Raw genomic sequence first — 22,273 nt, 5'->3', positions numbered from 1 at the left:
TTTAACAATATTTGTCTTCCAATCCATGACCATGGAGTATCTTTCCATTTGTTTGTGCTGTCTTCAGTTTCTTTTATCAAAGTTTTATAGTTTTCAGAGTATAGGTCTTTCACCTCTTTGGTTAAGTTTACTCCTAGATGTTTACATTTTTGGTGCAATTGTAAATGGGACTGTTTTCTTAATTTCTCTTTCTGCTACTTCATTGTTAGTGCACAGAAATGAAATGGATTTTTTTAAAATTTATTGTCGAGTTGACTAAGATACAGTATATACAGTGTGCTCTTGGTTTTGGAGGTAGATTCCCATGGTTCATCGCTAACATCCAACACCCAGTGCTCATCCCAACAAGTGCCCTCCTCAGTGCTCATCACCCATTTTCCCCTTTCCCCCACCCCCATCAACCCTCAGTTTGTTCTCTGTATTTAAGAGTGTCTTATGGTTTGCCTTTCTCCCTCTCTAACTTTTTTATTTCCCCTTCCCCTCCCCCATGGTCTTCTGTTAAATTTCTCAAGATCCACATATGAGAGAAAACCTATGGTATCTTTCTCTGCCTGACGTAGTTCACTTAGCATAACACCCTCCAGTTCCATTGCTGCAAATGGCCGGATTTCATTCTTTCTCATTGGCACGTAGTATTCCATTGTATATATAAACCACATCTTCTTTATCCATTCATCAGTTGATGGACATTAAGGCTCTTTCCATAATTTGGCTATTGTTGAAATTGCTACTATAAACACTGGGGTACAAGCGCCCCTATGCATCAGCACTCCCGTATCCCTTGGGTAAATTCCTAGCAGTGCTATTGCTGGGTCGTAGGGTAGATCTATTTTTAATTTTTTGAGGAACCTCCACACTGTTTTCCAGAGCAGCTGCACCAGTTTGCATTCCCACCAACAGTGCAAGAGGGTTCCTGTATGAAACGGATTTCTGTATATTGATATTGTATCATACAACCTTACTGAATTCCTTTGTTACTCCTACTAGTCTTTAGTGTTTTCTCCATATAATGTCATGTCATCTGCAAATAGGGAAAGTTCTACTTCTTCCTCTAACCTGGATACATTTTATTTCTTTTCCTTTTCTGATTTCTATGGCTAGGACCTCCAGTACTGCGCTGAATAGAAGTGGTGGGAGTGGACATCCTTGTGTTGTTCTGGATCTTAGGGGAAAGCTGAAATTTTTTCAGCACTGAGCATGATGCTGGCTGTTGATTTTTCACAGATGCCCTTTATTATGTTGAAGTGTAGTCCCTCTAAATCTACTTTGTTGAGGGTTTTTATCATGAATGGATGTTCTACTCTGTCAAATGCTTTTTTTGTACCTATTGAAATGATCATATGGTTTTTATTCTTTCTCTTGTTGATGTGATGTTATCACATTGATTCTTTTGCGAATATTGAACCATCCTTGCATCCCAGGAATAAATCCCACTTGGCCATAGTGAATAAATTTTTTAATGTATTGTTGGATTTTTTTGCTACTGTTTTGTTGAGGATGTTTGCACATATGTTTATCAGAGACATTAACCTGTGGTTCCCTTTTTTTATGGTGTTTTTATCTGGTTTTGATATCAAGCTAATGCTGGCCTTACAGAATGAATTCGGAAGCTCTCCTTTCTCTTCTATTTTTTGGCATAGCTTGCAAAGAATAGTTATGAGCTCTTCTTTAATGTTTGGTAGAATTTCTCTGTAAAGCTACCTGGTCCTGGACTTTTGGTTATTGGGAGGTTTTTAATTTTTTTTTTTTTTTTTTAATTTCAGTATAGTTAACATACATCGTTATATTAGGGTCATCTTGGGAGCTTTTTTGATTACTGATTCAATTTCATTTCTGGCAGTCAGGCTGTTCGAATGATATATTTCTTTTTAAATATATTTTTATGAGCATTTTTTTACATTTGAATTTTACTTAATATACAATGCAATATTGGTTTCAGGAGTAGAATTCAGTGGTTCCTCACTTACATATCTATATCTTTCTGAGTTAGTTGTGGGAGATATATGTTTCAAAGAATTTATCCATTTGTTCTAGGCTGTCCAATTTGTTGGCATATAATATTTTATAATATTCTCTTATAAATCCTTTGTATTTCTACGCTGTTGGTTGCTTATTTCTCTTTAACCTCTGATTTTACTTGAATCCTCTCTCCCTCTTTATTCATTTACTCATTTATATATATTTTGATGAATGTGGCTAAAGGTTTATCAGTTTTGTTGATCTGTTCAAACAGCCAGTTCCTGGTTTCACTGATCTGTTCTTTTGGGTTTTTTAGTTTCTATTTTGTTTCTTTCTGCTGTAATCTTTATTGTTTCCTTCCTTCTACTGTTTTGGGGTTTTCTTTGTTCTTCTTTGTATAGCTTATTTAGTTGTAAGTTTAGGTTGTTTCTTTATGATTTTTCTTGCTTCTTGAGGTAGACTTGTATCGCTATAAACTTCCCTCCTGGATTAGCTTTTGCTGCACCCCAAAGATTTTTGACCGTTTCATTTTGTCTGCCTGTGGTTTTTTTTTTCCCCCCTCTTTGATTTCCTGGTTGATCCATTCATCATTTAGTAACATCTGATTTAACCTCCATGTGTTTGGGTTCTTTCCAGATTTTCTATTGTGGTTGACTTCTAGTTTCATGGCATTATGGTTGGAAACAATATACGACATGACTTTAGCTATTTTTATTTTGTTGACACTTGTTTTGTGGCTTGACGTGTGATCTTTTCTGGATAATATTCCAAGTGCACTTCAAAAGAATGTGTCTTCTGCCGTTTTAAGATGGAATGTTCTGAATTCCATCTAATAGATATCTATTAGATCCTTCTGGTCCAGTGCATCATTCAAAGCTACTGTTTTCTTGTTGATTTTCTGTTTGGATGATCTATCCATAGACATAAGTGGGGTGTTTAAGTCCCCTACTATTTTATATTATTGATTACTTCATTTATGTTTGCTTTTAGGTGTTTTATGTATTTGGATGCTTTTATGATGGGTGCATAAATATTTGCAATTGTTATATCTTGTTGGATTGTCCTGTTTATGATTAGAGAGTGTCTTTCTTTGTTTCTTGTTACAGTCTTTGTTTCAAACTCTATTTTGTCCATTATAAGCATTGGTACTCAGGCTTTCATATCACTTCCGTTTGCATGATAAATGCTTTTCCATCACTTCACTTTCTGTCTTCATGTGTCCTTAGGTCGGAAATGAGTTTTTTGTAGGCAGCATGTAGATGGATTTTTTTTTTATCCATTCCGCCATCCTGTATCATTTGATTGGAGCATGTAGTCTCTTTACATTCAAAGTATTTATTGATAGCTATATATTTATTGTCATTTTGCTACTTGCTGTATGGTTTTTCTGGTTCTTCTCTGTTCCTCTCTTCTCTTGCTCTGTTCTCACAGTTACTTGGCTTTCTTTAGTGACATACTTGGGTTCCCTTCTCTATCTTTCACATATCTGTTACTGATTTTTGATTTGTGGTTACATTAGGTTTGCATATAACATCTTATGCATATAGCAGTGTATATTATGTAGGTAGTTGCTTATGTTCGTACCATTTTTTTTAATGTTTATTTTTATTTTTGACAGAGAGAGAGACAGAGCATGAGCGGGGGAGGGGCAGAGAGAGAGGGAGACACAGAATCCGAAGCAAGCTCCAGGCTCTGAGCTGTCAGCACAGAGCCCAACATGGGGCTCAAACTCACAGACTGCAAGATCATGGTCTGAGCTGAAGTTAGACACTCAATCGACTGAGCCACCCAGGTGCCCCTGTACCATTTTTTAAATAATTTTTTAAAAATGCTTATTAATATTTGAGAGAGAGAGAGCAGGGGAAGGGCAGAGAGAGAAGGAGACACAGAATCTGAAGCAGGCTTCAGGCTCTGAGCTGTCAGCACGGAGCCCGACGCGGGGCTCAAACCCACGAACTGTGAGATCATGACCTGAGCTGAAGTCAGACGCTTAACAGACTGAGCCACCCAGATGCCCCTATACCCTTTTCTAAAAGTTTAATGTTTATTTACCTTTGAGAGAGAGAGAGAGAGAGCGCACTGGTGGGGGAGGGACAGAGAGAGGGAGACACAGAATTCGAAGCAGGCTCCAGGCTCTGAGCCATTAGCACAGAGCCCAATGGGGGGCTTGAAACCACGAACCGTGAGATCGTGACCTGAGCCAAAGTCGGACGCCCAACCGACTGAGCCACACAGGCGCCCCCATTTGTACCCATTCTTTACTCCTCTCCCCCGTGACACACTTTTTATGTATATGGTATCACACTTTACATCCTTTTATTTTGTGAATCCCTTGAATGATTTTTATAGATATACTTACTTTAACTGCTTCTGTGCTCCTACTTTCCTTACTCCTGCTTATGGTCTTTCCTTTCCATTCAAAACTATGCCTTTAACATTTCTTGTAGGGCTGGTTTGGTGGTGGGAATGGTGCCCACCAGCTCTTTAGTTCTTGAAGAAGTCTCCTGAGGATTTGTGCCCTTCTAGCCTGTGCTCTGAGATTAGTCAACACATCTCCCTCCCATATACCCCAGTTGTTGTTCAAACTGTTGCTTCTATGTTGTACCTCAACAGTTCTTTGTTATGCTGCCACTTGATGGGCAAAGACTGAGTTTCCTCTCACCCTCTAGCTCTCCCAGAGCCGAGCCTGGTGATGTTTAAAATTCTAGGTGTTAAGCCCCAGGATTGCTAGAAGTCAAGTGCCTCTGGTTTTCAAAGCCAAACATTATGGGTATTTGTTTTCCCCATGTGGGTCCCCAGAGCTGGGGAGTGTCTGCTCTGGCTTCTCCTCCTCTCCCTTCTCTGTACCCGCAGTGTCCTTCCCTCCCGCAGACAGTCCTGCAGGTGTTTGGTTCCCGAACATGTCTCTGCCCTTCCTATTCTCAATACGGCCTCTTTTCTACATATAGTTGTGGAGAGTCTTGGGTCATTTCCTGGCTTATTTACACTCATGTGGGTGCATTCATATGATTATAGCTGTAGGACAAGGGGAGCCTAGGATCCTCCTTTCTGCCATGTTGTACACAGTACCTTTTGTAACTTGAGCTTATGGAGGACAGGCTGACAGGCAGAAGAGTCTAGTGGCCTGATACTCATGGCCCAGGTTCATTTTCAGACTTTGTAACTCACTAGCTACCTGATCTGGAGCTGACTTAACTTGTATCTCACTTTCCTCAGCTTTAACATGCTGCCATCCCCTTAGGATGATTGAAGAAATGAATGAACTCATGCAAATAGCACACTTAGCCAAGTGCCTCACTGTTACTGCGCCCTCAGTAAATGTTAGCTGTAGGGGTTAATTCTATTAGCTGTTTCCCTTGTAAACTACAGAGAGGGCCTTATGATCGACCCAGCGCAATACCCAGAGGGTGCACTCAACGAAGGCATGAGGAATGGTTTCCATTATTCGTAATGCAGCCAATTGCTTTTGATGGGCTGTCGTTTGAGATGAGGAAGGAGATATCTGGGACAAAGAGGTCAATCAGAATCAGTTTTGGATTGCACACAGTCTGGGGCTGGAAGTTCACTGACAGATCGATTCTAATTGGCTGTCTTTGACTACATGTAAATCACTACAAGCTGCCTCTCTGAAAGCTGTTTCACCAGGCCAGAAAAGATTATAATTTCCACTAACGGCACACTAGAATATCCAAGCTGTGTCTGACCACCTATATGTTGTATCAGTATGTGCCACAGTAAATCCCCAGGTACCAAGAGAAGACTGGGCTATCTCTAGGTATACCTGCGTCTGTCTACATGTGGGACTATCTGCATGTGTACTCAGTGTCTGTGTGTCTGTCTTCGCATATGATTCAGTGAAGCATAAAGTGTGGTCAGAAAACTTCACTCCGGTGCAATCCAATTGTATGCTACGGTATGACTCTGTACTCCTTCAGCTCTGTGAGCAGGAATGTCTATACCATGTATCGTTCATTCGTATCTTCCCATCGTCTGGAAGAGTGGTTCTCCACATCAGGCACATACGAGAATCAGCTGGGGAATTAGCTTTCAAACAGCTCTGTTGTCCACACGTCACTCCACGTCTGAAGGTACCAGAAAACACTGGCCTTCTTCAAAGCCTCCCAGGGGATTCAAGTAGGCAGCCAGTTCTGGGAGCCACTGACCCAGGGTCATGCTAATAACCACGGGTGATCATTCAAAACTCAATCTTTACATGTTACAGTAATCTGAGACTGGAAACTTCCCTACTTTGGGCAGCGTTTACTGTTGTAGATAATGAATTTCAGTTTCCTTTTTTTTTTTTTTTTCTTTCTCAAAGCTACTTGTAGACCATGGATATGCACCTGGATTACTGTTAGTCCATGAAATGACTTTTCAAATCTATACGTTTTAATTACACTTAAATTTAGTTTCACTGAACAAGACAGGTTTCTCAGACATGCAGCCTCTTCACCATGACATATACCTGGGCATATAGGTAGATATATTAGGTATACAGGTGTATCTATATTAGGATTGCTAACATTTGTTTTCTATCAAAGTTAAGACTCACGTAAACACAAAGTGTTAAAAGTGTGCAACCCAGTAGCATTTGGTACATTCGCAATGTTGTGCAACCATATCCTGTAGGTACAGAGCATTTCCATTAACTCTAGAGGGAAGCCCTGTGCCCATGGAGCAGTCACTGGCATGCCCCCACCCCGAGCTCCTGGCGACCACTCATCTGCCTTCTGCATGGGGACTTCCTGAGTCCAGACGTCTGATAAAAATGCAGGCATACAGGGGCACCTGGCTGGCTCGGTCAGTTGAGCATCTGGCCTTGGCTCAGTTCATGATCTCACAGTTCATGAGTTCGAGCCCCACATCAGGCTCTCTGCTGTCAGCACGGAGCCTGCTTCAGATCTTCTGTCCCCTTCTCTCTCGGCCCCTCCCCCACTCATGGTCTCTCTATCTCTCTCTCTCTCTCTCTGTCTCTCAAAAATAAACATTTAAAAAATGCAGTCATACAGTATGTGGCCTTTGGGATCTGGATTCCTACATGTTATTGCTAATTGTTTTTAAAGAATCTGTCACCATTGTGATTTGAAAATTGCTCAGTGATGTTCAGAACATGTTTCTGTCTGGGGCTCACCTGCCAGTATGAGTCTTATCACTGTGGCTTCCAAAACGTGTCCCCAATCTGTTGGCTTCCCTGCACATCTGTGACCGTTGCATTTTAATATGCAATCCCGTCTTTGCCAGGACAAAGGCCACGTCTTCGGCCTGATCTGCCCCCTTATTTTTCTTCACACCAGCTCTTCTGCCCATGGCCGCCAGAGTGATCTTTAAAAATATTCGCGAGACTTTGAACTTCCTATCCTGGCCTCTCTCTCCCTGCATCCCACAGCGTCTCATCTCCCCACCTCTGAGCATTTCCATTTATTATTATTTGCTGTTCATTTATTGTCATGTCTTATCTATCACGCCTCTGCCTACTTTGAGGAAGAAAGCAAACGGGGAGCTTTCCTTTTGTAGGCAATGTCCCACCTCTAGAACAGGACCGGGTACAAAGCAGAAACTGAGGGAATGTTTGTCGAATGAATGTATAAATCAAGTGGGTGATTTTATGGAGGAAGGAGAAGATTGAGGTTCCCCTGGAGAACACCACGTTATTCCTCACTCTTTATGTGGTGGCATTTGGCTCATTCAGAGCAGATAGATATGCTGATGTCCCAGTGGGAAGTGCAGGAAAGGCTCACAATTGTCCTTGGATGCTGGAAACCGGGAGCTCTGAATACAGTGCATGGTGTTGAAAACCACAGAGGCAGGGACAAGGACTAAGAGAAGTTCGTACCTCTAGCCTTGTATGCATGCATGGGGGAGGGGGACACTTTGAATTGTAGACTATTGACAAAAAATGCCACCAAAGCCATCAGCAATAACAGCCGTAAGTAAATACTATGAAAGAAATCTCAAGTGTCATCTCCAGGCCCCAGAATACTTTCATTAGGATGAAGTACGTTTGCCACACCTCAAATTCCATTCATACTGACTTTTTGACTCTCGCTGGGAACATAGGGGGAAAAAAATGGAAAAACGAAAGTGTGGTTTTTGTTTGTTTGTTTTTTTTAATAAATGAGTCTAGTCCACCGGGCAGGTGTAAGGATACTTTATTACTGAATCAGTATGTACAAACTCTAACATGAAAATAATGAGTCACAGAATATCAGACTATTTACAATACTTTTTTTTTTTTTTACAAAATGCTTTTTTTTACAGGATTACTTCTCTCTAAATAACATGACAGACACACACAAAAATCACTTTTTTTTTTATTACAGACATAAATAAATATTGACGTGAAATGACCAGTCTAAGAGGCGTGATCTCTGTTGGCCATTTGGATGAGAAGGTAGCTCTTCTGTTATCTGCACACTACAGTATAATTAAGTAAAGAAATAGTAACTTTACATACAGACCTCTGTTAATCACTCTGTCAATGGTAGAACTTGCTAAAATACTCAGTAGAGGTAAGAAACGGAGTCTGGCCATGCACAATCATAGGTAAGAGTCACCATCGCTATGCATTTATTATTTTCAGTGAGTTATAAGTACATGCAACAGTTAGCCTTCCTGTTCTGGTTACAACGTGAAGGTTTGTATAAAAAGATTCAGAGATAGTTGGAATCGTGGGAATGAGCAAACTTAGTTTACTAAACCCATGGCACAAAGTGTAAGAAAGGGCAGTAAATAAATAAGTCATTATCACAAGTGACGCTGACTAGTAGGAAGGACAGAATTACTGTGTGTAGTTGCACGATACAGACACGAGTCAAAATTCAGCGTCGCCATCACGGGTTTCAGAGCACATAAGACACAACACGGGGGCTTTGAAGTCGAATGTTGTAACTTCCCGGGGCTTACTCCTGTAATTTACTCAGTTCCTTATGCCAGGCAAAGAATCACTGGCTGTCCCCAGTTGGGGACATCTGGCGGGTAAGGAGCCAGGGATGCTGTGCTACACCCCAGAGCATAACCGGCCCCAGCGCCCCATCTGCTGAGCTGCAGAAAGCCTGCTTTGTAGAGTTAGTGACAGGCTCTTTCAGGTTCCCAGGAAACAGACGTATCTTTAAACTTGGGTTTGTGTCATAATCATTTCAAAAAACTCCCTGCCATCAATGTTAGTGTCTCTACTATGTCATATTAAAACAACAAATGGCTTAAAAGGGCACACGCTCACTTATAAATGTCGCCCCACGGGGCTGTGGTTAGAAAAAGAGGGCAGAACAGGTAACTTCACCGGCCGCTGCCGTGAAGCTACAAGCCGGGACTTGAGGACTTGCTGTTTTTGGTGGGCATTTTGAAGAGTGAATACTGTCACTGAATATATGTGTCCTCATAGAAGAGAGATGCATTTAATTTCAATTAGATGTATTTGACACTTAGCCATGTAGACTGTGTTTAGAGAAAAAAAAAAAAAAAAAAGACAACCCATAGGTTATATCCCTTTATTAGGGCACTCAAATTTTTAAAATTAAAAAAATTGTATATTTTGGCCAATTTGCATATGATTGAAATTCATAGAAGAAATTCATGTTTCCTTAATTACCCAATCAATAGCATTTTTCTTCCAAAAATGTGAATAATATTTAAGTTACGAATGTTACTGCAGAATTAGATGCTCCTAGGAGCTGCTTTCGATTTCCTAAGGGAGCTGTAAGCTTCAGAACGTTCATCCAAACTAAACATAGATTTGCTCATCGTCTCTTACCCAGATAAAAGAAACATAATTAAACTTCATAAAATTAAACTTATATAATAATTTAATATTTTGTATGTATGTATACACGCCTCCATTTTGAACTATACAACCATACAAAAATTTGCTGGCGCAAATATTGGATTTGTTCGTGACAAAGTAACGGACAAACTTGTAGCCAATGTTAGACATCTTCATTTGTGGAAATTTGACAATTTGAAATTCAGCTGCTGCTAAGGGCACTGGCATGAGTCAGAGCTTCCTGGAAGATACTGTGGTGTTGGGTCAAGCTCGGGGCTGTTTGAAAGGAGGGGTGTCTTCTGTGCTGTGCGTTCCAAATGTGAAACTCTGGGAACCAGGTGACCTCACACCACGTTGTGCTAAGAGTGTCGCAGACCCTGTTGGGAGCTGCAGAAAACACTTAGGAAGCAACACGCGCTTCCTGCTGAGATTCCCCAGGAGCGCCACTTGTGCTAAGCTGCAAAATATTGCCTGTGTCATCGACTTTTAAAAGTCGTTACCACACAGGAACCAGTTTTCAGTATCTGTCACCACATATCCATGCGTATGGACCGTGTTTCCTAAAGATGTGCATCGACAGGATAGGAAAAACAGTCTGTCTCTGTTTTGTAGTGCATTTGCTTCCTGACACTGTGGACAAGCCACAAGAAGTGAAGGAGTCCTGAGTTCTCTCCTCCAGGAGCGTTCAGGGCGTCCGCACGCTCTCAGGAAACCAGACCACAGTAAGTACCCAGTCCCACCATCAAAACCCAAGAAGACGGTACTGAAACCTTCCCCAGTTTACGTAGGTACATAGTGGGATGAGGAAGGCTTTCCTTTTAAATGTTTAACTTCTGACACATTGCTCTTTCCTCATAGAAGAGACACTGGTGGGGAAAATATATAATCCTTTTCTCTAGAAGCACTGTGTCTTTATCCACCTTCGGTAGCTGTGAAAACCATTTCTTCGGTGAGTCTCAAGGTCTGTGATGTGTGTGTGTCACACACACAAACAAGTACACAGACACAAAAACATATCTGTGCATTTCAAACCATAAACATGGATATTCCCTCAAGAGCAAACTTTATCCGACTGAACGCTTCTGGGTGTAAGGGTGCCCCAAGGTGCACTGCGACATCACATATGGTTGATATGTCTTGACCCGAGTCCATGCTACGAAGGGGTAGTTTGGAGGCAAACAGTACGATAGAATGGATTTGAAAGACTAAATAGCCGTCCTCTGTCAATCATGGCCTCGTGTTTCCTACATTACCAAGAATAGGGACTATTCTAGCATACAAGTAGCTTACTTTGATTAAGAAAAGGCAAAACTTAGTAAGGACTGGAAGATACCCAGTAGTTGGGATTCTTTCATTTTAAGCAAGAGGTTTTGTAAATTTTTAGGTTCGTGAAGTGGTAAAACAAAGCCTATCTATCAGCAGCTCTTGTCTGCATTAAGAAAACAAGAACAAGGGAAGTAAGAAAACATGTCAGGAAAATGTCTCATTTTGCAGGATGAAATGTTAAAAAGTATCCCCAGGAAAGAAGTTTCATTTCTCCAAGGCAGACTCTGGATAGCAGCGTGATTGGCTGAATCTTTCCTGTCTTGGATGTCTTTTGAAAACCGCAGTTCACAGACGCAATGCTCATTCGCCTTTGTGTGAACGTAGCTTAGGGACATGCGGAGATTTAAATTAATTGCTGTATTTGAGGTTAACCTTTGTCAGTTAAAAATTACACGTGGTATAAATCATCTTAGGAAAGATCGGAAAAAATAGGGCCTAAAAACTGCATCATCTCAGTTGACTCTGCAAATCAAAGCCATCGTTGAATCTAAAAACGTGTTGTTGGTTTAGCGTTATGCTTCGTGTGCATGTGTGGACTGTGTTGAGAATGTGCTCCTCCAAATGCAGGGAGAACGTGCTCCTCCAAATGCAGGGAGATCTCACTTCTGCAGTCATTCGATGGGGATTCGTATGTGTATAGTTTAGCCTCCAGTGTCACGGGCCTCACCTTCCTTTCCTCCGTCCCCGCAGGAAGCTGGGTCCGTCCCCACTGGCTGTGTGTCGCTAGTTTCCAGAGGTGCCCGAGATCAGCAGAGGTTCCTCGGACGCAGAGTTACGGGGGGAGGGAGTTGTGTGGGGCGCTTGCCTGTAGAGCCACACGTGCTGGCCCGGCAGCTCAGCATGCCGGCACATTCCTTCACTTCTTAGAGGTCGTTTGGAGCCGTCTAGTATCTTTCTGGGGAAGCCTTGTAATGATGAGGATGCCGATGTTTGAGGTGGGGTCCTGAAGGGTGACAGGACAGACGTTATCAGTCATTGCTGCTTTGCAGGAAGCCGGGTACCTGCTGACAGTGAAAGCATCGGAGCCAGAAAGTCTTCCCTCCCACGTCCTCGTCTTCCCTGCTCTGAATCGGCCTCCCCTCCTGCTCTTGCCCACCCCTCGGTTTCTCCCCCAAATCCATAAACTCACAAGAGGACTAGGACAACCCCCTTTCCTGCATTCTACAGTTATCCAAGCACACCAAAGCCCTTTCTTTTCTTTTCTTTTCTTTTCTTTTCTTTTCTTTTCTTTTCAGGTTTGTTTTTTGACAGAGAAGGGGAGGAGCAGAGAGAATCCCAAGCAGGCTCTGCACTGTCATCATGGAGCCCGACATGCAGCTCGAACTCACGAACCATGAGATCCAGACCTGACTGAAACCCAGAGCCGGACAGTCAGCCTATTGAGCCACCCAGGTGCGCCCCTCCCCCCCCAAAAAAGTCCTTCTATTTCCTTGGAAGTTAGAAACGTAGCCAGTCCTCCCGTGAACCCATTTTCAAAGGAGGAGTATCAGGACAGCATTCACCCGACCTTTACAAAGAGAAGGGGCTGCCGAGCTCTCCCAGGCTCATTGGCGTCTGCCTCAATTCTAGCCGCGAACAGTAATCGGGGCAAATGGAGCTAGTACAATTGTAAATGTAAAACCAGGATCCCTGCTCTATTTTCTTAGCAACAGACAAATCTGGAGGCACCGCTTTATAAATTTAAGCTGGAAAGAGATGAAGTCCATAATCTAAAAATCGGCAAGAGTCTCAGTGTTTTTGAAACAGTGGGTGACGATTCTTTTTAAAAACCTGGACTTCACAGTAAATCCAGTAGATTGATTTGGGTCATAGTATGAAGAAAACGTATGTAATATATTACACTCAAATGTGCGTCGTGAGGAAATAATCCTTAGCAACGTGTTTCCTAGATCATCACATGTGAAAATCGCAGTTTCTAAAACAATTTCAGATTGCTGTGAGGTTATAGATTTTTCTCCCTCATGTGTATGTACAGTGTAAAAGGTAAGTAGAGAGCCCTGATACGTGTAGAAAACAGAAGGGAGGAAAGGGATGCCAGGCAGGGAGGGAGCACTTAGTCACCAAGCACACGATGATGCTAATGCGGCTAGAATCAAGTCCCGTGCTGGACACACATGGGGCGGAAGGACTTGAGATGATGAGAACCCCCCGCTTCACAGGGATCTGTGATAACTCGGTCATTTATCCGAGTGTTTCCCCACATCTGCTGACTTTCTGTGTCCCACACTCACTGTGCACCGAGGGCAGCGTGAGGTCGGGCGTCCGGAAAGTTTTGATGGTGGCCGGCCCTTCCCCTCCCGCGGTCAGCACCTGAACTTCCAGTCGGTACAGCGTAGATGGCCTCAGATTGGGCACTGTTAGGACGTAATGATCCTGAGGGAGCCACACAAAAGGAAATGCTCATCAGTGACCCTTTGAAAACAGCAGGCACGGTACAGACGCATTCTCCCGCAGGCTGGTCCCAGTCAGAGAACGGGTGTGAGTGGTCAAACGGGTGTTAGTGCAGAGACTGGGTGTGAGCACGGAGAACAGGTGTGAGCGGCCAGAGAATAGGTGTGATTGTGGAGAAAAAGGGAGCGGTCGAGAACGGGTGTGAGCATGAAGAATAGGTATGAGCCCTTGAACACGTGAGCAGAGAGAACAGGTGGGAGCACAGAGGATATGTGACTGTGGAATAGTTGTGAGTGGCCAGAGAATAGACCTGAGTGTGGAGTAGGGGTGAGCATGGAGAATAGGTGGGAGTGGTCAGAGAACAGGTGGGAGCGTGGAGAACAGATGGGAGTGTGGAGAAGAGGTGGCAGTGATCACAGAACAGGTGGCAGTGGTCAGAACAGGTGGGAGCGTGGAGGACAGGTGGCAGTGGTCGGAGAACAGGTGGGAGCATGGAGGACAGATGGCAGTGGTCAGAGAACAGATGGGAGTGTGGAGAAGAGGTGCCAGTGATCACAGAACAGGTGGCAGTGGTCAGAACAGGTGGGAGCGTGGAGGACAGGTGGCAGTGGTCGGAGAATAGGTGGGAGCATGGAGGACAGATGGCAGTGGTCAGATAACAGGTGGGAGTGTGGAGAACAGGTGGCAGTGGTCAGAGAACAGGTGGGAGTGGTCAGAGAACAGGTAGGAGTGTGGACAACAGGTGGGAGTGTGGAGAACAGGTGGGAATGGTCAGAGAACAGGTGGGAGTGTGGAGGACAGTTGGGAGCGTGGAGGACAGGTGGCAGTGGTCAGAGAACAGGTGGGAGTGGTCAGAGAACAGGTGGGAGTGTGGAGGACAGGTGGGAGTGTGGAGAACAGGTGGGAGTGGTCAGAACAGTGGGAGTGTGGAGAATAGGTGGGAGTGTGGAGGACAGGTGGCAGTGGTCAGAGAACAGGTGGCAGTGGTCAGAGAGCAGGTGGGAGTGTGGAAGACAGGTGGGAGTGGTCAGAGAACAGGTGGGAGTGTGGAGAACAGGTGGGAGTGGTCAGAGAGCAGGTGGGAGCGTGGAGGACAGGTGGGAGTGGTCAGAGAACAGGTGGGAGCATGGAGGACAGGTGGCAGTGGTCAGAGCAGGTGGGAGCATGGAGGACAGGTGGCAGTGGTTGGAGAACATGTGGGAGTGTGGTGAACAGGTGACGGAGAACAGGTGGCAATGGTCAGAGCAGGTGGGAACGTGGAGGACAGGTAGCAGTGGTCGAAGAGCAGGTGGGAAGCGCAGCAGCCTCACAGGGGAGACTGGCGGCTCCCACTCGGCCAGAGCCCTGTGCCGAGTCACCTCTCAGCACCCCGCTCGACCCTGGCAGCCCAGCGCACTTGGCAGGGTTCATGTGTGCCAAAGTGCCAGTTCTCAGGGCTCACCCTTGAGATTTCAGTGTTTGTTCCTTAACATAAGACTTTCCCATGGTTGAAAGTTTTCATCTGCACATCTTGTGATGTGAATTCTTGATCATCCAAAGTTCAGTCAATGAGCCAAGAGTTTTCCACAAAACACAGTATCTGTCAATGCCCAGGACTGAACATGTTTATTTTCATGCCAACACATTCTTTTCAGAATTCAATAAAACCTAACACATTCATAGAATAACTACTTTCTAATTCCAAGGAATTTTTCCTTCCGGACTTGTTTTTTTCTTTCCTTTCTTTCTCAGTGGACCAGGAGTTGGATGTCCTAAGGGCATTTTTAGAGAGGGTAAAAGCCCACACATGGGGTTTGTTTTGTTTTTTTCTTCAAGCCAAGGAATTAAGTGGCCTGGAAGACAGGCCAATTCATTATGGGCTCTCGCCAGATTTGAAGGGGGAAAAGGGAGAGAAACAACAAGCTTCTTTGAGCTGTTTTCCCCCAATTTAACACTTCAAACAGGGCAGGTCCACTTGGACCCAAGGGACAACGGTTAAACCACTTGCCCACAGGACGGGCTCGGGGCTGCTGAAGGAATCACAGGTTATGTCCTGCTGACCGTTTTCCCTGCTCACAACAGCACCTATCATAGGTCATGAATACTTGCACAACAATGGCTCCAGAAGAAGAAAATGTGGGAAGACGCCTCAGCAGTGTGGCACGAGTACCCCCCCACCCCGCCTCCAGTGGCCGCTGACGACCAGCCACGGACATGACGACATGCACACAGGAAGCAAGTCGACACCTACGGAAGGCAGTATCTGCGACTGTGAGATGATGCTGTTGGGCAAGCTGTTCTGTCTGCTCTCCGTCGTGACCTCGGCCCAGGTCACCTGAAAGCCAGTCATGGGCTGATAGAGATTGGCCTTGGCCATCTTCCAAGAAAAGTGGCCCGTGATGTTAACATCTTGAACAACAAACGAGGCAGAAAGGTTCTCGGGCTTGGCGAGCACCTTGGCAGGCACGTGACCTGGAGGGAGAGTACATAAGAGGCAGAGTTAGGCTGCGGGACACGGACTGGACATGGGAGCTGTTTGCACATATCGCGGGCACTTCAGGCAGCTGCTCCCAGGGGAGGCACACGTGGTCTGAGCTCGGTCCTCGTGCAGGGCTTCAGGCCATCACCTCCATGACCTACGGGGACAGTCAGCCAGAGGTGGTCTCAGTGCGGCCACTCTGCTGGGTGGTTTGGGGACTCTTTTTAGGACCCAGCTCGGTGGACGGGAGGAGAGAGGTCTCTGCCACGTGGCAAGATCTGGCCACTTCCTCAAGAGGAGAAGTGAGTGCCATGACCGGGGTGGGTAGTGACGCTGTGAGAAGTGATCCCGTGTCAGAGCTGCGTTTCGCCAAAAGGTTTTCCAAGTGTGGCTGGCATCACAGATGCACGTTCAGCTCAAGACGTACCTGCTTCGCCGGGACAGCTCATGTGCCGGTGGCTTTTCCCCTTCAGGGCAGAGCACGGCGGAGTCGTGAAGAAAACGGTTTCTGCCTTCAAGCGGCCCTTGGGCCGAATCGGCTGCACAGTCACCTTATATTTGCAGGAAAACGACAGATCCTGAAGAATGATATAATTTTCCTAGAGCAAGAGAGAGAGGGAATATGCTAGCCATACATCTCATTAGGGATCAAGACGTGGCAGATGAGTCCTGTTCTAACAAGGATAGTTTCCTGTGCATGCGTGCAGTGTGGCTTTTATAAAAACTACGAAGGAGACACTGTGCATGTTCTGGTTCCTCACGACTGTGGGCCGTCCCATGGCATGGGACACGGCCCCTGGAAGTGAACAGGACCGCGGCGTGGCAGGACCGAAGCAGCTTCATGGGACCTTCCAGGCCGCGTGTGATGGTTGCCAGCCACACAGGTGGGAGTGCCAGACTGTGAACCCAAGTCTCATTTGTTCCTGACATCTAGTGTGTAGCAGAGCCTGAGGCACATGTGTACGAGATGCAGGGGCTCAGCCCGCGGCCTCGGTCACGGGTCAGGATGGAGGCCGTAGTGGTGGGCGGAGTGGGGGACAGGCGCACAGAGGAAGCAGCTGGCCCTCTGCCCAGGGGTGACAGGTGGGCGGGCAGAGACAGGGCACCGGGCATGCCATGGGGAGAGCGGGACCAATGGCAGCCTCTGCCTGAAACACTGGTCTTCGGGAGCAAATCTACACTCCATATGGGAATCTGCTGGAAGCCCACGTCAGGCACTAAGTACAGACTTCGCAGCTATGTAAAGAATGCATGTGAGTGGCGGGGAAGGCAGGCCTGCGTAGCTGCAGATAAAGTAGCCCATGCTCCATCAGAGCTTGAAAATAAATGGGTCTAAACGTCCTTTACAAATGGCAGTGGACGAGGTGTGAGCCTTTAGCAGACTGCTTTCTCGGGATTTTCATTCTTATTTCTACCAGATACAGGATACGTGCTCAGCAAATGCTTATTATGACCTTCAGACTTTCTAGAGAGGGTAAGCCTAGGATTGGGTGGTCCCCTGAAAATAAGCCAGATTTCATACAATTCCAACGCATGCATAACTAAAAAAACTACTAGAAGCCTCGCCTCTGCCCATAAAAAATTTAATAAGCCCCGCTTCCGGTCATTTCTTTCTCTGCTTTTCAAGTAGTTTTCCCTTTTTAAAAATGTTTCTTTTTTCTTTTTAAGTGAACGCCACAAACTTTGGGAACCACTTAAGAAAACATAAAAGGAATGACGTTGGCGAGCATGAGTTGGGACAAGTCAAATCCAGTAAAAAGCTGTATTTCTGCAGACCCACTGACATGTTTTATCTTACTACCTTAAAGTTATGTGATCAAGATAGGATTCTAAAAATACCCCACTTGCTGCTTTAGAAAATAGTCCAAAGAAAAATGTTCTGCTGAAATAGCATATATCAATATGTGAGACATGTGGGGCCATGCCTTTGGAAATCTTAGACTGTCCTGCTAGATCACAGACAAGTTGCTGGCATCGATATTCTGGACACCTCACCGCCCTCTGCACCGTTTTGTTGTTGGTCCCTTGATGGCCCTCTGTAACTCGTGCATCAGCCCCAAATATTTGGAACAACACACTGGCTGGTACCGAAGGGTTCCTGCCTGCAAGGACGTAGTGTTCTATTCAAGTGAAAAGTCAGAAACGGTCCTGGCACACCATGTGCGACTCAGGGAACGTCTTTCCTTCCCCGGACGAGGAGGAACTAGCCAGTGACGCGGCAGAGCAAGATGGGACATGACAGGGTCGGACGGAAGTTCACAGGCAACGTCCCACCCGCAGATCGTGCTGCCAACCCAGGACTCAGAACAATTCAAAGCTTCTGTCCGACTAAGTTGAGACACACGGGGGGTCTCAGAAGCGTTTCCCCCCTGACCTGGGAGTTCCCCACGAACCGCGTCTGCAGCCTCCACGTTTCAGGCCCTGCCGTGTGCCCCCACGGGACGGAGCCCTCAGCGGATACTGCAGGACTGAACACAAGGACCGTTGTGTTTTCACTTCCACCTCGCCATCACCCAACAGCTAATCCGTGAGAACGAGCTGTGTGCGTCGTACCCCGGGCACAGCTCGCAGTCCGCTGTTTCCGCACATCGAGGGAAGTGAAATCGCGCTGAGAACCGGGCGGTGTGACCGTCTCTTACCTGGGTGATGCCAGAAGAGGTCTCTGGTCCGGCACTGCGGTTGTGGGCACAGACCTCCGGGAGCCACTGCACGTGGTATCGGTCGACGCTGAGATCTGTAAGGTCAGAGGGCACAGAGAGGACGGTCTGGAGCCACGTGCCGCACAGCCCGCGGCTCTCAGATCGCGACAACGGGCAGGAAGGAAGTGAAGCTGTGGAAGTGAGCCACAAACGCAGACGCAGAGCCGAGGAGGCGAGCGGGCCTGCAGAACTCACTGTCGGGAGGAAAGCCTGGGGGGAAACCTGGCGAAATGCGAGAACCAACCGGAAAGCACAGGAAAGTCACAGCCACGGGGCTGTCGGGAGGTCTTGAGAGAAACGTAGCCGCGGGGTCGGCGCTGAGCGGAACCCCCACAAGAAAGGGCGGCACTCGGCCGTGGGCGTCTTTGCTCCTGGGAGAGGGAATGAGCATCCCGAGTGTGAATCCCACAGGTGGCTGACATAGCCGACAGACCCAGGCAAAATCAAAGCACTTTCCTCACGCTGGGAGCACTGAGCAGTCAGACGAGCTCCCCTGTGTGCCTCACACGTTCCCCCAGCACAGACCCAGGTGGGCACCTTTCCCTTCCAGCGTGCACAGGTGCATATCCTCACACGCCCGTGTGTCTGATCTCTGCGGAACCCTGACTTGCTGTCCAAGACAGAACGTGGGTTCCCTGGCACAGCGTGTCCACTGTCCACACGTGGCCTCGCTTGGGGCAAATCTCTCAGATAAAGGACGGACTGATGACGAGCCCCCCGCCGAGCATGGGAAGAGGAGGTCTGGCCGGCATCAGGTTTATTCACCAACCCGTGTGCCCGAAGGTGTGGAAAGGCACTTCTCTGCCACTGATTAACGCCGCGTCCCCGCTGTTCACGCCAAGTGTTTAATGGAGGTTTCCAGAGGGTTAAAGCTTTGACGGGATTGGGTGGTTCTAGTGGGAATTCACTTGCAGCACTTTGGATCGAGAAAAGAGGAGCTTTTCAATCAGAGAGGACGGGCGGATATCAAGCGGGCACCATCAGTTCCGGGAACCACTTACCAGAGGTTTTAAGATTTACACAACAGGCATCGGGGCTTTTTGTTTTTTTTTTTTTCAGGGGAAGAATCGTACATTACACACAAGAATGAAGTCAATGAATGAATTCATATGCTTTCTTTCAAGTGGTGCCGTTCCAGGCATACAAACCGCTGCTCTCGGGACTTAAAAGCTCACAGAGCTACATAAACAACAAACAAAGCATGTAAATGTACGTTAGGCTAGAAGGTAATTTGGCTACAGATCAATACAGAAGATAAGCAGGCAGGTGTGTTGCCTTATTGATTCACTGGCTTATCTCCTTGAGACAGAACTTTGCAGTGAACGTGGGGAGGAGGCCTGGCGGTTGCTGTGGGAAGAGCACGCGGCCGTGAGCAGGCCGTCTGCCTGCCGCTGCCCAGCTAAAGTGTCTGCGATGACAAAAATACCGCGCATGTGGTGGCCCCTAGTCACTCATGCCTGTAAAGCAACTGAAGTTTGTGGGTCCGAGCCCCGCATCGGGCTCTGTGCTCACATCTCGGAGCCTGGAGTCTGCTTCGGATTCTGTGACTCCTCTCTCTGCCCCTCTGCCTCTCACGCGCTCTCTCTCTCTCTCTCTCTCTCAAAAATAAACATTAAAAAACAACATTTAAAAATATTTAAAGACCTTATCTCCTTTCATGCTATAACATTGTTTATGATTGTAGAAGTTTGAAATAGACTTCTACTTACTTTTTCTGGGTGAGCTTACAATATTACAACATTTACAATATGCACTTTCCCTCTTTAATAACTTCAAAATGGCTTGTTACTGACCTCCTTGGCATAGCAACCTGATACTTGGGATCATTTCCTCATTAACAACACTGGCAAGAAGAAACTGCTCTAGGGGCCTTGCCAACTAAATTTTGTAGCAATAAGGATAACCAAAAATACCTTTCCCAGCAAAACAAGTGACAAGAAAGGTCAAAGAGAAAATTTAAGGGACGTAGATAAGAACCGAAAATTGTATCTTGGGGTGCCTGGGTGGCTCAGTCGGTTAAGCGTCTGACTTCAGCTCACATCATGATCTCAAGGCTCGTGGGTTCAAGCCCCGCATCGGGCTCTGTGCTGACAGCTTGGAGCCTGGAGCCTGCTTCGGGTTCTGTGTCTCCCTCTCTCTCTGCCCCTTCCCTGCTCATGTTCTGTCTCTCTCTCAAAAAATAAAACATTAGGGGCGCCTGGGTGGCTCAGTCAGTTAAGCATCCGACTTCAGCTCAGGTCACGATCTCACGGTCTGTGAGTTCGAGCCCCGCGTCGGGCTCTGGGCTGATTGCTCAGAGCCTGGAGCCTGCTTCCGATTCTGTGTCTCCTTCTCTCTCTGCCCCTCCCCCATTCATGGTCTGTCTCTCTCTGTCTCAAAAATAAATTAAAAAACGTTAAAAAAAATTAAAAAAAAAAAAACATTAAAAAACATTTTTTTTAAATATTATTTTGTACAGAGACAGCAGGTAAACAGAACGAGATGATAGTATGTAGCCAATAAGTAAAAACTGTATGTTGATACTTGAAAAAATAAAAAATAATTTTTTTGAGTCAATAATTTTAAATTAAATAATTTTAAAAATTAAATTTTAAATTACAAAAAATTAAATTACAATAATTTAAATTAAATCAGCAAACAAAATTTGTACTCATGTCTCATACTTAAACTCATGACAGTGACTTAACTGATTTTGGCTCTGCTGTGAAAAAGTCACTCTAAACGCAGGCAGACAGAATAAAACTGGTCACCCGCCATTTCTGCCTCAGCGTCTCTCAGGCTTGTCTTTAGTGCAATGAGATCACCAAACGGAAAACGCAATTTGATAAAACGCCGATTTGGGCCCTCAGGTCTCTGCACATTGCCTTGTAGTTCACTGCCATCACCCACAGCAGCCCGCTGGCCCCATCAACAGAGTCCCTCCACGTCCCCAGCACGGAGCACACGGGCACTAAAGTGGCACCCACGTGAAGTGAAGTCATCCACAGCCGGGGACAGTCTGCGGGACGCTTCTCCTGTCAAAGCAGCTCGAGTAGGACAAACCAGAAGCAGAGCCAGTGTCCCGGTATGAATTTCTGGTACCCTGATTATTCTAGCCTGTTAATTTAGCATCCCTGACCCTCATGTTTCCAAAACACTACGTAAATACCACACGGCCACTTGTCTTTACTTTGGGTCTTCTGTGCTCAAGACCTTCAAAACTGTCCTGACCTTGGGGCACCTAGGTGGCTCAGTCGGTTGAGCGCCCAACTTTGACTCACTCAGGTCATGATCTCGTGGCTCATGGGTTCAAGCCCCCCATCAGGCTCTGTGCTGACAACTCAAGAGCCTGGAGCCTGCTTCAGATTCTGTGTCTCCTTCTCTCTCTGCCCCTCCCTCACTTGTGCTCTGTCTCCCTCATTCTCAAAAAAATGAATAAATGTTACAAAAAAAAAAAAGTCGTGAGATGGGAAGAGACTCTTTTCTGCTCTGGGGCTGACACTCCCTGCTGAGGGGACTGATTCTGGTTTGTGCTAATACTGTGATATGGCATACAGTGATAGCTGAGTACTCTTGGGACTCTACAAATCGTATGCATTGTTTACAACATGGCTCTATTTTCATAAGAGGAGGTGCTAAGAATGACACACTGGGGGCACCTGGGTGGCTCAGTAAGTTAGGCATCCAACTTTGACTCAGGTC

At 45.9% G+C, this 22,273-nt stretch overlaps 2 protein-coding genes and 2 long non-coding RNA genes across 10 annotated transcripts in view; 3 read left to right on the top strand and 1 right to left on the bottom strand.

Moving 5' to 3' along the window:
* The window catches only part of LOC145714898 (uncharacterized), a 516,405-nt gene extending 508,055 nt beyond the window's left edge, over positions 1-8,350 (top strand). For all 5 annotated transcript variants that reach the window (XR_014137034.1, XR_014137036.1, XR_014137037.1 and 2 more), the window contains one exon: positions 8,280-8,350. This is a non-coding gene — a long non-coding RNA (uncharacterized LOC145714898). The remainder of the gene's footprint in view (positions 1-8,279) is intronic.
* LOC145714895 (anosmin-1-like) overlaps positions 8,092-22,273 on the bottom strand; it is a 182,859-nt gene continuing 168,677 nt past the window's right edge. The window contains exons 10-14 of the mRNA XM_081794424.1: positions 18,533-18,627; positions 16,321-16,492; positions 15,666-15,886; positions 13,276-13,417; positions 8,092-11,987 (exon numbers count right to left, since the gene is read on the bottom strand). Coding sequence (XP_081650550.1) covers positions 11,929-11,987; positions 13,276-13,417; positions 15,666-15,886; positions 16,321-16,492; positions 18,533-18,627 — 689 coding nt within the window. The 3' untranslated portion in view covers positions 8,092-11,928. The remainder of the gene's footprint in view (positions 11,988-13,275; positions 13,418-15,665; positions 15,887-16,320; positions 16,493-18,532; positions 18,628-22,273) is intronic.
* Positions 10,332-18,538, top strand: LOC145714899 (uncharacterized). 2 transcript variants are annotated; one of them, XR_014137038.1, is made up of 3 exons: positions 10,332-10,440; positions 12,280-12,436; positions 17,562-18,538. It is a non-coding gene; the product is annotated as an uncharacterized LOC145714899 (long non-coding RNA). The 2 variants fall into 2 exon arrangements; XR_014137039.1 differs by lacking the exon at positions 17,562-18,538 and adding an exon at positions 15,497-15,672.
* LOC145714896 (uncharacterized) lies at positions 13,701-15,500 on the top strand. 2 transcript variants are annotated; one of them, XR_014137032.1, is made up of 2 exons: positions 13,701-13,859; positions 13,898-15,500. XR_014137032.1 is itself a non-coding variant. In XM_081794425.1 (2 exons), exons 1-2 carry the CDS (start codon positions 13,769-13,771, stop codon positions 14,924-14,926), a joined length of 981 nt encoding a protein of 326 aa, XP_081650551.1. In that variant the 5' UTR covers positions 13,701-13,768; the 3' UTR covers positions 14,927-15,500. The 2 variants fall into 2 exon arrangements, 1 of the variants encoding a protein (XP_081650551.1); XM_081794425.1 differs by having other exon boundaries at positions 14,037-15,500.

The sequence above is a fragment of the Panthera onca genome, chromosome Y, assembly GCF_046562875.1.
Source record: "Panthera onca isolate mPanOnc1 chromosome Y, mPanOnc1 haplotype 2, whole genome shotgun sequence".
NCBI lineage: Eukaryota > Metazoa > Chordata > Mammalia > Carnivora > Felidae > Panthera > Panthera onca.
This window is presented reverse-complemented; position numbering and strand designations above follow the sequence as displayed.

Excerpts from the sequence above, each read along its gene's own strand:
- LOC145714896 (XM_081794425.1), top strand. The coding sequence starts at position 13,769 with ATGGAGAATAGGTGGGAGTGGTCAGAGAACAGGTGGGAGCGTGGAGAA. Across the intron at positions 13,860-14,036 it reads TGGCAGTGATCACAGAACAG|GTGGCAGTGGTCGGAGAATA; the intron begins GTGGCAGTGGTC and ends CGTGGAGGACAG.